Consider the following 15705-nt stretch of genomic DNA (forward strand, 5'->3'; position numbering starts at 1 on the left):
AACATTGAATTTGTAATCCAAAACCTTCCAAGAGAAGAAAACTATAGGCCCAGATGGTTTCACTAGTGAGTTCTAGCAAACATTTGGGGAAGAAATTGTATACATTCTACAAACTCTTTCAGGACGAACCAAATCCCAATTAATTGTATAAGGCCGACATTACTCTGATACCCAAACCAGCTATATGTATATTATAAGAAAAGTTACTATAGACTGATATCCCTCATAAACATAGACATAAAAATACTTAACTAAATATTAGTAAATCTAAAACAGTAACATATAAAATGGATAATATATCAATGACAAATTAGGGTTTATATCAGGACTATGAGTTTGATTAACTTTGGAAAATCAGTCACTGTAATTCACCATATTAACCAAACAAAGAAAAAATTATGTTTATCTAAATAGATGCAGTAAAAGCATTGCCCCAATTTAATAGTCTTTCATAATAAAAACTCTCTGCAAAAGAAGGAACCTTCCTCAACTTCTTGACAAGCACCTACTGAAACCTATAGCCATCACCTTAAAGGTCAATGGATGACTGCTTTCCTTTCTGATCAGAAAAACAAGGCAAAAAGGTCTACTCTCACCACTGAAGGTCAACGTTTTTACTGGAGGTCATAGCTAGTATAATATGGCAAGAAAAAAAGTGTAAAATACATAGATTTAAAAGGAAATAATAAAGCTATTTTCATTTGTAGACGACATAAGATATAATGATTGAAGTGATTTTAATAACTTTGTGGGATCCAGTGTTTATAACCACAATCATTTGTATTACTATTAGCATGGAAAATTAAATTGAAAAATACTGTTTACTATAACATCCAAAACAATGAAACATTGAGAGATAAATTTTAGGAAGTATGTTGAAGACACATACATTGAAAACTACGAAGCACTTAGAATATTGAAAATGTAAATAAATGGAGACACGCTATGAACTGAAAGGCTAAATATTGCTAAAGTGTCAATTCTCCCACAATGTATCTACAGATTCCACCCAACTGCAATCAAACTCTCTGCTACATTATTTTTTGGTAGAAATTGACAAGCTTATTTTAAAAATTGTATGGAAATGCAATTTGTTTTATGAAACAAAATTATCTAACTTTGAGGCAACGATAAAGCTACAGCAATAAAGACTGTGATATTGCATAAAGATATATAATGTCAATAAAAAAAGAGTCCAAAAATAGACTCACATACGATCAATTGACCTCTGGAAAAAAAGGACAAGGTAATTAGGTGAGGAAATTCTATCCTTCCAAACAAACAGTTCTGAAATGGGGTATTTTCATAGAAAAAAAGAAAGCCATTATTTACGCCTTTAACTTTCCCCAAAACACCAACATTTACTGAAATAACCGATAAACCCAATGTAGTAGTGAAAACTATAAAATCTCTAGGGAAAAATCGAGAAGATAATGTTCACAACTTTGGGGTAAGCAACAAATTGTGAAATGGGACACAAAAAGTATTAAGCATAAGTGAAAAATCTTAATAAATTGGACTTAATAAGAATTAAACACTTCTGTTCTTCTAAAGCAGTTGTTGGTTCACAAACTGGTCCCCTACACAGAGGGCAAGATAAGACCAAAGAGGCAGACTACTTCAGATTGGTAGGTAGCAGATTTGATAAGTAACAGAACTTTATTATCTGAGGCTTCTCATGTGTAGCTGCAAGACGACTAGATTTTCACACCTGCCTACCAGAATCTTAAAGTTTATATAGAGGTCTTAATTGGGTTCAGTCACACATACAGTCGAGATGGTCTCAACAACACGTAACTCTCTCAAGGCTGTATATCCTTGAAGCAGCTTCTAGTGTGAGGAAGGCAGGCAGAACATAAATCCAAGGCCAGGGGAGAGGGTGAGTAGTCTCTAATTGCCTGGATCCAGCTTGCTGGTCAACCTGCAGTCAAGTCCTCTTGATCTCCTGCAATAGCTGTCAAGAAATTGAAAAGTCAAGTCTCAGACTGACAATAATATGTACTACATTAAGTATATTTGATCAAGGATTTTTCTCCAGGATATATCTATAGCTGTCTATCTTAGAACTTAATAATAATATGACAAAACAATTAGGAAAAATGAACAAAATATTTCACAAAAGAATAGGAATGCCCAGTAAGCCCATGAAAATATTTTTAGCATCTTTAGAGAAATGCAAATAACAATGCCAGTGAGATACTACTATGCAATCACTGAGTTACTAAAATTAAATATTAGGTATTGTTAAAGATGTGGAGCATCTGGAGCTCTTATATTACTGAGGGAATTTAAAATGATGTAACCATATTGAAAAACAATTTCACAGTTTCTTATCATTAATATACCCACCAAACAACCGAACAATATCATTCTTAGGAATTGAGAAATATAAATATATGTCCATACAAACACTGTATTCAAATAGTCATAGTACCTTTGTTCTTAATAGTTCAAAACTGCAACAATCCAAATGTACTTCAATAGGTAAATGTATAAACCAAGTGTGATATAGCCATACAATGAAATGCTGCTCGGAAATGAAAAAGAATGCACTACTGATGTAAAGCAACAACCTGGCTATACCTGCAAAACATTGTGTGGAGTGAAAGTAACCAGACGTGAAGGACTATCACTTTATTATTCTGCTTATATGAAACTTGTGAATAGCTAAAATAATCTATAGTGACCGAAATCAGATCACTGGTGGCCTGTTTCTAGGGGTGGAGGCTAGGGGGAAATAAGAAATTTGGTTGCTTAGAGGGAAGAAACGGGGATTGGAAGAGAGACATTTTTGAAAGGAAACAATTGCAAAGGCCTTTTATCCTTTTTAAACGTCTTGTGACTGAACCGAAAACCTTAATTTTAACCTTTACATTGGACATAAACACTGCAGTGGAGCAAGGGGACTTATTTTGTCCTCCCTTTGCTACCTGCCAGCATTCTACCGAGCAGTAAGTGCTATGGCCCGGTTTGCAGTGTCCCCAGGACCACCTTCCGCCCTCTAGTAACTTTGAACTCTTCCAGGCCTTTGGGATGCTCTTGTCACCAAGGTGGACCAACCTGGATACACAGTGCCAGCGCACAGCCTTGCCAGGCCTTTTTCAGGAGCTACCCAGATTTGGTCAAGTTCTAGCTGTGCAGATTTCCCACAAATCATGCTTTCCATGAACAGGAATTTTACAGATCAGCAAGTACTTTCACATCAATTACTTTCTTTAATTTAAAAGAAGTTTAGCTAACAGATCAAGCAAGGAATGATCCCTTCTCAGAGGGAAGGACCGCTCTAGGAAAGGCCTTTTTCACCAGGGACCCTTTAAGGGCCTGTGCCTGGACGTCCGTGGGGCGAGGGCGTGGGCAGGGGGAGCGTGGGGGAGTGTCCTCTTTCTCCCCCCACCCTCCAACGTAGGCGGCTGAGCCAAAGCCAGTGGGGGCTGTCTCTTCCTCTTACCCAGCAGCTGCTGCTCACTCAGCTCGCAAGCCAGGACAGGGGACAGGGCGGCAGCGACTCCTCCGGGTCCTGAGAAGTGGATCCGTTCGGGGCCACCACCATGCCAGGAGCCGCCGGGGTCTTTCTGGTCGTGCTGCTCATCGGGAGCCTCGGGGGCGGCCGGGCGCAGCTGCTGCAGCAGCAGCCACAGGCGCATCAGCAAAAAGGTACAGTGGAGGCACGGACTCTAGATTACATCCTTTTTCGGGGCGCGAGACTCCTCACTGGTCCCTTCTACAGACAGTTGCTGGCCAGGGGCGGCTTTCTTGTTCTGCCCTTGGGGAGTGCGCTGTGGGGCGAGAGGGGCTAAGTTTGAACCAAGTTCACTTTCAACTGCCTGAGTGGGGTAGGAGGAATTGCCTTCCTTCCCCAAAAGAACATGAAGTGCTTTTCATTGTGCATTGGTTTCTGGGAGGATTGCTATCACTATACATCCTGCAAGTTATTTCCAAAATATTTCCAAGAGGCAAACTTTTAACCAATTAAAAAAGAAAAGTTTCTCCAAATCTGATTGCTACCTTGCAAGGAAAGGTTTCCCAAGCTGTGACTCATCTTGAAACTTTATGGAGAACAGCTAATACATATATGTTTTAAAGAACTTTGCAACTAATTGAACAGGATTTGTAAAGTAGTTAAGTATGCGATTGTTTTTCTTTTTTCTTTCATGGCAATGGCTCTTGCAGCCCCATCTTTTCTTTACCCATATCCTATGTCAGGTATCCTATTATATAGTGAAATTTCTCCTCTTGTTTAAATGCAGACAAGACTTCTGTGTCATCGGTATTTTAATTAAGACCGCAATGGCCAGATACACACTTCAGGGGACTTTGGAAAACAGTTGTATTTAATGTAACTCAAATTATGCTCTTCAGAGAGCTTTAATGTTTATGTGCATATCATTTATGAAACTCTGGGGAGTCTTTGAAGAGTTATTTTATCATCATGAATTTTAAAAGAAGCACATGTGCAGCGTTTTAAGACACAATTTATAATACATTATTTCAGCAAACATTTCTGCAAGTTGGAAAACATGTATCAAAGTAGAAAAAATTAAATATTTAAGATTTGGGCTCAAATATATATAATAAAAATTTACCCTAAGAGTACAAAATCTGGAGGTTAGCAGATTTTGAAAGTTTTGATGAGGCTGAATCTGCCAAATTTTTGAAATATACGTATCCCTCTTTTAGATAACTGGAGTAAAGCTATGTCTAATAGCTCTGAAGGGTTCGCCTCTTACAATCTAGCATTTCCAGCAGAATAATTTTATTTTAAAAGGAGTAAAAAAAAAAGTACTCTAAGCTCTTTGCTACAATAATAACTCCCCGATTAAAATTCCCAGAATAAAAATGATCTTAAGTCACTATATGATTTTTTCTTCCTGCTTTTCCTTCTCTGAGAGGTAAAATGAGGTCAATGTGGCTTAATTAATAAAATTTATGAGACAGTGACTTTCATAATATCTCTGGCTACTGATTTATAAAAATGCTACTTTTATACATTGACCTTGCTGAGTTATATGATACGTTTTTAACAATACACAATACTTGAATACTGTTAGGCAGCTGGGGGTGACGAGTCCAAGTGCACCAGTCTTTCTGTTTGCTGGGAATGGGGCAGAAGCTCAAAGCATGCACTGTAGGCATCCAGTGGGTTCCTGAGAATTTTTCCCAGCGTGTTCCTCCTCCCCTTTCCCTCTTATGCTGTCTCCCCTCTTCTCTCCTCCCCACCTCTCCACTCCCCCTTCCCCCATTCCCTTCTATCTTCTTTCCTTCCTTCCTCCCTCCTCTTCTCCTCTCTTCTCCTCTCTTCTCTCTCTCTGCCCCTTTCCTCCACCCCTCTCTTATTTCATATAAAATTAACTCTGATTTCTATAGTCCAGGTAGAGGTTGAGGTGAATGAAGAAGGGCAAGTTTATATACTGCCATTCTGCTGATAGAAAACTTGGACACTGTATACAATAAGGAATTCTATGCAAAATAGCTGTAACACTGAGTGTACTATAGACTGCTATATTCTACATTCTAAAATCTATTATTGTGTATTTTCTAGATCATTTGCAATATATTTAGAGACTGGCTTAAAGATAAATGTTTGAACTCTGCTAATATTAAAACTATATAAAATATATTTCATAATACCTTAAACTTGGATAGTGCTTAAGAATTTAAAATTGCCTTATGCACATGAGCGTGTTTCACCATCAGCTATTATTAATCTTATTGGACAAGTTTAAAAGCCTAGACTTGGAGTAGTTGTAACTTACTCATAAGTTCATGCAACTGATAATAACTTAATTTTTAACAACTAAGAAAACCTTTAGTTTTGTTTATGCGGAAGTTCCCTTTTTATGGTACCAAGATTTCTTTCCATTTACTTTTTGAGGCCTCTTTCCTTTTCAATGTTGTGTTTAAGCAAGTTCTCAGTGAAGATTGTTGGATATGAGTTTGACGGAAGAAGTGTTTTCTTGGCTATCATTCCCTTTTCTCTTTTCTATTATACTAGCACTGACCTTCCTGGCCAGCCACTAATTTGTTAGAATGAACGGCTTTCTCTTTTAGTACGGTGCTGATTTATTAAGAATGTTGGCATGAAACAATCATTTTTAAATGTTGAATTCAGTTAGAAACTTAAGCAGATATATATTTTTAAATCTTGTGTAATTTCTGTAGCATACTGAATTGTAGTTTGAGTAACATTGATTCTACAAGAATGATTTTCCAAGGAAATTCTTTAACTAGATTTAAGATGGACAAAATAGGAGAATGATAGTCAGAGTGGTTCTGCGTTCCAGTACAGCAGTAGATACAATCTTTTCCTGATATTCTTGTAACTGTTATGTGGAAATGGTAGTGTAGTGGTAGGTAAAGTGCAACTGATTGAAAATAATTACCAAAGAATATTGCATAGTGGATCAAGATTAATTTGGAAAGAAGTCTCTAGGAGGGTGAGAGAGATTTCTTTATATTTATTGGTCTTGGTAATGGCTCGATGGAAAACATAAAATCCAAGCTTATCAGAACTGCAGGTCGTCCAAAATTGATTTGTGGGGACTAAGCTGGTCATAACAGGTTCAGGAACTTTAAAGGTCTCTGTAGCCTGGACCGTGAATGGGACATACATGAAGCTGGTTTTATTATTTGTATCTAGATGTTAAATACTTTCATTTGCTCTATTCTGGGAATTTGTTGTTTCCTTTGCATGTATAGGAATGAATGCAAAGAAAGGACAAGTCTGAACTGCAGTAAGTTCAGTTTGAACATATAACATGACATGGTGACAGAAATGTTAACCAACTGACTTTTATAAAAAACAAACAAACAAACAAACAAACTCATAGAAGCAGATGAGTCTGTTGGTTAAAACACATTTGGGTGCTTCATTGACAAACGGATGTAAATTCAGAGGAGGGAGAGCACAATAGTTAGGAGTCTGCAAATATTTTCAGAGGGGGGCTATTCCCAGTGAAGACTATTAATCTGGAGAAAGATGTAAGAAATCATAAGGTATCCTCAAATTTTTGGAAAGATTGTTATATGGAAAAGAGACTAAGATGTCCTTCCTAAAACCTGAACTGAGATCCATAAGAAGAATATGACAAAGAGGAATGTTTGAGTTCCATAAAATGGGAGGAAACCTGTTCCCCCTACTCATTCTGAGCTGTCCAGAAAGAACTGGATTGTTTGGAGCACCTAAATTCTGGAAGTGTTCATACAGTGATCAAATGTACAGCTTTTCAGGGATGATTTGGGATGGAATGCTTCTACAGGGTGGAAGTTAGGACATAACAAATCTCCAGTCTTTTTCCAAGTCCAATATTCTAGTATTGCATTCTGTGTTTTTTTTTTGTTTTTTTTTTGAGTACAAACTTGTATTTGAACTTCTGAATTCTTAAAAATGTCAAGAAGACATTAAATGTATATAAATGTTTTTAAACACATTTATAATAAAAAAAACATGTTTGAGATGATTCTCATATTTTTGGCAAACATACTTAAAGATTTAATGTTGGATTTCCATATCACCATCAATTGCAGTTCTAAAATATCCTGTGTTATAAAATGTGAGAAGACTTTATAGATTAACTGAAATTTTTTTAGGGGAATTATTATGGCCATATACCTGAAATTAACTTTTGGGGGGTATTTTTTTTTTTTTCTACATATGTAACTTATTGACTTGTTCACTACACACTGGTCTAATAGTTTAGAAAAATGATTCATAACAGGTAAAATTTATAGCTGAGAATAAGAACATATTCAATATTGACTATTACAGATGTTGTAACATTTTTTAAAATAACATGAATTTTATAAATTTTAATCTCACATGTCAGTGTATACAAATTGCTGATCTTACTCCTAAAATTTTGTGTCATAGATTTTCATGAAAAGTAAATGAACTCAAGAGTTGCTAGGGATTATGCACTTGCTCTGCCAATTCTTCCTTTATTCACTTCAGTCACTATAGCTCCTGAAATATATCACCTACACTAATAACTACAGTGTTACCCTTCTTTAGCTATATTTGCAAACTCAAATAGGTATCCCAAGAGTTATTCCCAGGTATGACGGCTGTAAGAAAAGCAGTCATATTTTATAGGAGGGATTTTTTTAAATAGGAAGAATAATTTCTGAAGTAGTAGGGTTTTTAGTTTTTATACCTTTTAACTATACTGTAAAAGCTATGATTCAAAAGCGTTTACTTTTTAGATTTTACATCTCAGTATTTTCTCAGTCCCCATTTATCCAAAGCAGATAAGTGTCGCTTTTTCTATTCATATATTGAATAAATACCAATTATTCATTGGTAATGACTAATGTGCTAGATTTTTCAACTTGGACCTCTGAGACTGAATCATTGTTCCTTCTTTTGATCCAATTGGACTAGCAGTGAACTGTAAGAAAAAAATGAACTTGAACTTTATATGAAGACTCACATCTCCTTTCATAATCTGATTTACAATCCTGGGGCCACAATTGTGGGCCACAATGGAGGAGGAGGACTTGGGACCTAGTGGGGTCCAGAATAGAGAAAATGAACTTCAACCTAACCTATACATACATAGCAAAATCAGTAGGGTGGCTAGCTGTCTAAATTATAGAGTCCAAAGGATATATCAAATGTATGCTTGATTCCAGTCAACGTAACTATCCAGTAGGATTCTACCATGTGGGTAGAGCATAGCTGGAAGAATTTCCGGGCTGGGTAATAATAATAATAGTAGTAATAATAATAAAAGAATGGTGACTACAGGTCATCTGTGCAGTTTGCAGCAGATCCGTACTTAGCAGCTGGAGCCTGAAAAAGATCAGGAAGAAAGTGTTGTCAATGTCCAGACACATTATTTAGCTTGTGATACAGAAGATTGGGGTTTAGTATTTGTGTAGCATCCCACCTTTGAAGTTGGTAGCTAAGTGGGAATTTAGGCCAAAGTCCAGTTGTAGTGAATTTAAAAACAAGGTAGAGATTAGAGAAAGACAAAACTTTATTGGCACATGGTTCTCAAGACTCATGCCAGGCTTGGTGTATACCAGGTAGACAGAAAGAAGACCAAATCTGGACTCTACTAATTGGTAAGAACGAATTCAAAGATGAGGATTTGTGCAGGCAATTGGTAGGTTTGGGCCAATGTGTAGTGGAATGTGGGTAATGAATGAAGGTGTTCTGTGAGTAAAACAAAACAAAACAAAATCTTTGCTCTCTTGTAGTTTATATTCTAATTGAGGCAGAAATATTAATATATAATGAACATGTAATATAATGAATACCTGTATTGTATAGAATGTAGAGGGTGATGAGAATCCTGGACAGTCAAATACAGCAGAATAAGAGGAGGCAGGAGTTCTGGAAGTGGAGGGAAGTTGGTTGCTATTTTAAATAGAGTGATAAAGGTTGACCTTATTGAGGTCGCACTTGAGCAAATACTTGAAGGTGATGTGGGAGTGATTCACACAGATATCAGGTGGAAGAGTAGTCTCCCCACAGGGAACTCTCCCCATATAAAGGCCTGAGGCTGAAGTATAGTGAGACAGTCCAAGAAGTGATGACGAGCTGGATCAGTGTAAAACTTTTGCCTTTTAGTCTGAGTGAGATGGGTGGTATTGGAGAGTTTGGAGTGGAGTTAAGTGAGTGAATGAAATTGTGTTTAATATTTCTTTTTTCAAGCAGGCTCTAATCCATTGCACTAGACCAGTGGTCCAAATGTAGGATTATTTTAGATTCATATTCTGCACCAAACCTCCCATTCACAGAGCATGTTTAAGAGACTCTATTCCAGAGTTTTCTACCTCAACAATCTTATAATTGGAAAGATCAGATGCATCTTTGTAAAACTTTTTTATTTCATTTGGTATCACAATCCTAATCCACGATTAAGAGAATATTAATACCTTGAAGCAACTCAAGAGAAGGGAACTGCTACATATCATTGCATTTTGCTCCAGTGTTCTTAGAAATATGCCATTGGTTTCTTAGAGAAATTTTAACTAATGTGCACATTGAAGCAAAAATAAGTTATTCAAAATCCCACATGGATATACGTATATGTTGGAGTTCTCTTTCTTATTATTCATTTCACTATCAGAGCTAAAGTTTAGATACTGTTGCTGAAAAATGACATAATGATGTATTGATCAGATGACTTCTTTTATGAAATGAACTTTGAAATGTTACCTATTTTTACAATCAGAAACATTCTATGCTCTGTTTCGATTTTTATAACTTCTTTAAGGATCATTGTAAGTCTTGTAGTAACCTCAGGAGTAAAGTAATGCAATTTTGGCCTGACTAAATTCTATTATTTAGGACAAATTTAGGTGAAGAAAATTGCTTTCTTCCTCTCTCTCTGTTTCTTCCTTCCTCTGTTTTACTTCTGTCCCTCCCTTTACCCTTGTTGCTCTTTCCTCCTTCCCTTTAGCCTTCTCTTCCTTCTTTTTTTTTTTTCTTTTTCCTTTAGTATCCTTTTTATGAATATGGCATTCAAAGAGATGATTCTAACAAATATAACTTTTAAGAAGATATGTGAGACAACACTTCACTTAATCTTTCTTATTAAAGACCATTGCTAATTACTATCTAAAGATAATTTTGAGGCATAATCTAAACTTACATGTGAGTGAAAGCTAGATGTTTGTTTGTCAAAGATGTATAATATGGGCCAAAAAAAAAAAAAAGTTTTTTTCCAGTTATCTTGAATGTGGATTTTAACATGGTAGCTTTATGCTGTTTGCCTTTTATTTGACCACGTGACATTCCAAAAAAGATCTTAGAGGATAATCTATCAGCGTGTTATTACTCATAACACTGGCTTTCTGTGACAGACCGAATCTAGTTCAAATAGCAAATTAATCTATGCAAATCACAAATGACGAAGACCTGAGGAACTGTTTGGTGCCTGGCACTTACGAAAGGCACCTTATGCAATGTTAATGTCTGTCCTTGTGTGGTCCTCTCATTTGACCACCATGTGGTGTGTCTCCCTATGGTTCTTAGAGTCACTGCGTTTTGAGTGCCCGATGCTTTGGATTGGTTGAATACTAGCTAGCACACTGTGAGCATTAACACATTTATTGACATAGCTGATCTGTTCAGTAGGTTAACACAATTATCCTCATTTTATAGAAGGAAAATCGATGCCTAGCAACGTTTCAAAGACAAACACAAACTCCAATGCTGATTTTAGAATTAGAAATTAGAGTATGTTCCTTCTTCTGATTTTATGGATCCAACATTGTCATCTCTTTTGGAGTTTTTGATCCTTCTTTATCTTTTATAAAATACCTTGAAAAAAAAGTCGTATCTCCCTTTAGGAGTTATTTTAGTAGTCTAATTTGAAACGCGACATTCACTAGGTATTATGGAAGAAAAATAAATTTTAAAGCAATAACGTGTAATCTTCAAGGATCTTTTTCATTTAAACACACACACACATTACTTAAAACTATGCAGAAATTATACACACATTATTTAAAACTATGCGTACATTTAAAAGTATTCATCAAATTTCAGTATCTAAATTTTTAGTGTTTGGATTACTAGATGCTGGACTGTAAGAGAGTATTAATTGATTATTGCCTTTTCTGAAGTCCTCATACAGAAATTACTTCAGCAGGCTAGAAACCTAATGGGATTTATAATGCTATAGTGAATTCTTTTACCAAAAAAAGTCAATATATATGTCAGCGACTGAGAAGAGCAAGAATCAAACAGATGTACCTAAGAATCAGAGCAAATATCATAATTCCTTCTGAAAAAGTGTAGAATACTGACATATTCATAAAAAAAGATTGAAAGAGTTTCATTTCAAGTTGATTTTCAGTTAAGACAGAAAATTTTGCATATCTACTAGATTTTGAGAGGGTTTGTTTGTGGATGTATGTATGCACGCATGTAGTAGTATGTATGCATGTATGTATGTACCATTTATAGTTTAGAATTCACAGTACCTAATTAGGTGTTTAGTATATTGCCGTTTGATTTGTTTTCTTAACTCATTAGATTTTCAGTTTTATCAAAAAATCTAGAATAAGGGAATCTAAAAATTGAATTTGCAGAAAAGCCTTGTTGCCTTGATAAATGATCATGAACCACAGAATAAATTGCAAATGGGATCATTAAATATTTCAGTATGGTAGCTGTACTGTTAAAACTCTAAGATGAAATCCCTTTTAAGTTGCTTATAACATATAAGGTCTTATTCTAAAGTGGACTTAAGGTTAGTACAGTTTGCCACATCAAATATATTTTTTCAAAAGCCTGTATAGCTGCCATAATTTTCTGGCTTATTGCCTGATCTACCTTTTTAAATTACTGGATGAAGCTGAAAGTATGAAGAAGAACAAGAAGTAGTGCAATTGTCATTTCATGTAGCTACTTTATCTCATTGGTTTCTTGTGAGGAGTATATAAAATAATGAATATAAAACATGCAGCATCTATTAGGTCTTCAATGTATGTGAATTTTCAACATGCTTCAAGAAAAATGAAATAAGTCTAAAAACTGTCTTGGTGCTAAGAAATGCTCTGGCTTAAAGCAGCATTTTTCTCCAATAATGTGGTATACCAAATTTAGTTGAGGCCATTTATGACGGAATTTGTTCATATACTTGAAAACACAAATACGTAAATTTAGTTTTAATTCGAATTTGTGTATTAGTATTTCACTATTCTGAACTTCATATCTTAGCCTACAAAAATACTCATATTAATGTATACCTCTTTATACCTTCAATTTCCATATACATTCCTCTGCTTTGGAGGTAACCTTGAATAGTAGAAAAAGTACGAACTTGGGAGATGGAAAGAATTAGAGTCATATCCATGTTACCACTTTATTTACTAAGAGCAAAAACCTGAGTCAATGGAGTTTAAATTTTCTATTAGTAAAATAGTAATATATGTGAAAATACTTGACAGCTAACCAGTTAATATTAGCTCTTCTTTCACCTTTATTATTTGATCACAAAGTTCTAAAAGATGGTATTTGCAGTGCATATGACATCCCTTTTGCTTAAGAGAACAAAACATTCTAAGTTTCCTTGAGTAGACCCTAAGAGATTATAGATGGTAAACTATTTATGTCGCTGCAGAGAGACTGAAGAATTCTGTCAAGGTCACACAAGTCAGTAACAGAGATAGGAAGAAACAAAAGGTCCTATAATTAGCTAATAGTTACGTTAGTAGCTCAATGTGAGAAGTGATTTCAACAGGCAACGGGATGGAAATTTTAGCAATACTTTGTTGCTACTTATATTTCAAATATGATATAATAAACATTTTTTCTAGGAATCCCTCATTTTTGGACATGCATTAGGGATTGATATACTATTTTTTAAACAATTCTTAAATATGTAATGTGTTAGAAAAATGTATGACACATAGTAAGCGCTCCATAAAGATTAGTTACTATCTTCAATCCAGTGGTTCTCAATTTTTTGTGTTAAGATTCCTTTATACTCTTAAAAATCACAAGCTGATTTATACTGGTTTATTGTTTTAGAAATGAAAATTGGGAAATCTAAAAATGTTTATTAATTCATTTAAAAGTAGAGTAATAATAATTACATGTTGACAAACTTAACATAGTTTCATAAAAAATAATTTTATCTTCCAAAACAAAAAATATATAGAAGAATGGTATTGTTTTGTTTTTACGTTCTCAAACCACTTTAATGTCTGACTTAACACAGGAGAACTAGATTCTTATTTCTGCCTCTGCATTCAAATTATTATGATATGTTGTTTTGGTTAAAATGTATGAAAAATACAACAACATATACAGACATGTTATTGGAAAAGGGAGGACTATTTTAATACTTTTTAAGATAGCTATAAATCTTTGAGTCTACATCAAAACCCAGTAAGCGATAGTTTTTTAAAGATTGGCTGCAATTTGGTATCTGAAATTATAGCAATATATTTTAAAAAATTATAGCAATATTCTTTTTTTAAAAAAATGTAGCAATATTCTTTTTCTGTTCTGTTATGTTAAAATCCGCTTGTCTTTTTTGCATTTGGAAACAGTTTTACTCATGTGTGATGTTATAACTTCATCTCCATGCCATCTTCCCTGTTTCCTTTCCTTTGCCCAACTAGAAAGAGAAATACTTCATTTGGCAAAGTTAGGAATATTCTGTTCATCCCTAGTGGATTTAAAAAGTGAACTCATGACCAAGGTTTAACACGAAGGAAGAATGCTAACATTTGGAATCCTGAATATTAACAGAGGAGTTATCTGGACCTTATTGAGCTCCCGAATTCATATCAGGAAGGGACTTAGATGCTTTTCATGAAGAGAAGAATCCTTGCTAGAAGCACTGGTTCTCATGTATCTCTTGAATAATGAGGTTTATTTAATTTTCCCCCTAAACTCTGAAAGTTTTGTGCTTTCAAAAAGCATTCAAGAGGTTTTGTAATATTTAGAATCCAAAATATGATCTTTTACTCTCTGCCCATCTCATCAAAACCATTATGGAGATGTCAAATAGTAGAGCTGTTTTCTTTCTCTTGGTTTGTTATATGTTGTCCAGAGACTTAAGGATTTATCCTTTGACCAAAATTTTCACTGTTCAGCCAAGCTGTCCCCCACTGTCCTGATAGGCAAGAAATTCAGATTTGTAGAGCTTGGTTATCAAACACTGATGGGTTAGAACATGAATTTACAAGGTATTTCCAGATTAATTGGACAAATTCCTCAGAACTTTTAGTATCATAATTTAAATGACTCAGTTTTTCAAGTTCATGTGTTTCGAGCTCAACCTACCTTTTCTTTTTCCAGTGGAATGTATCTTTAATCATTGGATTGGTTTTGTACTGGTCAGAATTGATATTTAACAGACTTTTCTCTTTCTCTCTCATTTTTTTTTTTTTCTTCTTGTAAGAAACCATTTACTGTTAGACAAAGTCAATAGATAATGTGGAATCCATGTCCTGGTGAGTAACATGACTTAATCTTCCTTCCTCCTCTCCTCCTCCTCCCCCAATATACCTCTATACCTCCCAGTAACATAGAAAAAGTTATTGGTGTAGAAGGGAAATATTTTGTTTATTAATTTATTTTTATTTTATCTTACTTTATTTCATTTTATTTTATTTTGAAGGGAAATATTTTAAAAATGCGTATCCTTTCTAGATTGGTTTTGCAGCTATAGCTATACTTTATTATAGACAATGATATTTTTTAAATTGTTCAGAAATGCCTTTTGCATTTCTCTTTATTATATCTTCGTCAAGCTTCTACAAAATATGTTTCATTCAACTTTCAATGACTGATTTTATCCAAAGCGTTCTTGACATGATGCTACTTAAAAGGTGCTAAGCAAAGTTTCTTATCTAGGATCTGAAATTTTATCTTTACATATTAATTCATTTGGACCAAACTATTCCCTCTCAGCTCACTTGTCATATCCTAGAAGGTCCATAATTCTTTTTTTTTTCTTTTGAATCAGTGCATAACTGTATTCAGGCTCTTCATGTTTTAGACAAACTTCAAAAGCTATTGCTATTGCAGAAAGCGAGAAGGGCATTTCATTAACTAGTTCCTCTTCTAAGATCTTCAGATATTTAACAGTTAGAAATTACTAAAGTAAGTTTCACAATGATAAGATATTTTGTCCTTTATTTTTAATTACTGCTATACATCCAGTCTCTAGTCTGTCATGTGGTAGGTATACATTAAAAAAAAAAAATGTACAATGAATAAAGAAGCCATTCTTTTTG

The 15705-nt window shown here is 34.7% G+C and overlaps 1 protein-coding gene across 6 annotated transcripts in view; it reads left to right on the forward strand.

Annotated features, from left to right (window-relative positions):
* Nucleotides 1–15705, forward strand: part of LAMA2 (laminin subunit alpha 2) — a 535718-nt gene that overhangs the window by 11743 nt on the left and 508270 nt on the right. For 3 of the 6 annotated variants that reach the window (XM_074333561.1, XM_074333562.1, XM_074333564.1), the window contains exon 1: nucleotides 3433–3654. The exons of 1 other annotated variant lie outside the window; for it this stretch is intronic. In XM_074333561.1, the coding sequence (XP_074189662.1) occupies nucleotides 3549–3654 (106 nt within the window). In that variant the 5' untranslated portion in view covers nucleotides 3433–3548. Of the gene's footprint in view, nucleotides 1–3428; nucleotides 3655–15705 lie in introns of those variants that run through there. 2 more of the 6 variants (XM_074333563.1, XM_074333566.1) reach the window with 1 other exon arrangement.

The sequence above is a fragment of the Rhinolophus sinicus genome, linkage group LG05 (assembly GCF_036562045.2).
Source record: "Rhinolophus sinicus isolate RSC01 linkage group LG05, ASM3656204v1, whole genome shotgun sequence".
Classification (NCBI taxonomy): Eukaryota; Metazoa; Chordata; class Mammalia; order Chiroptera; family Rhinolophidae; genus Rhinolophus; species Rhinolophus sinicus.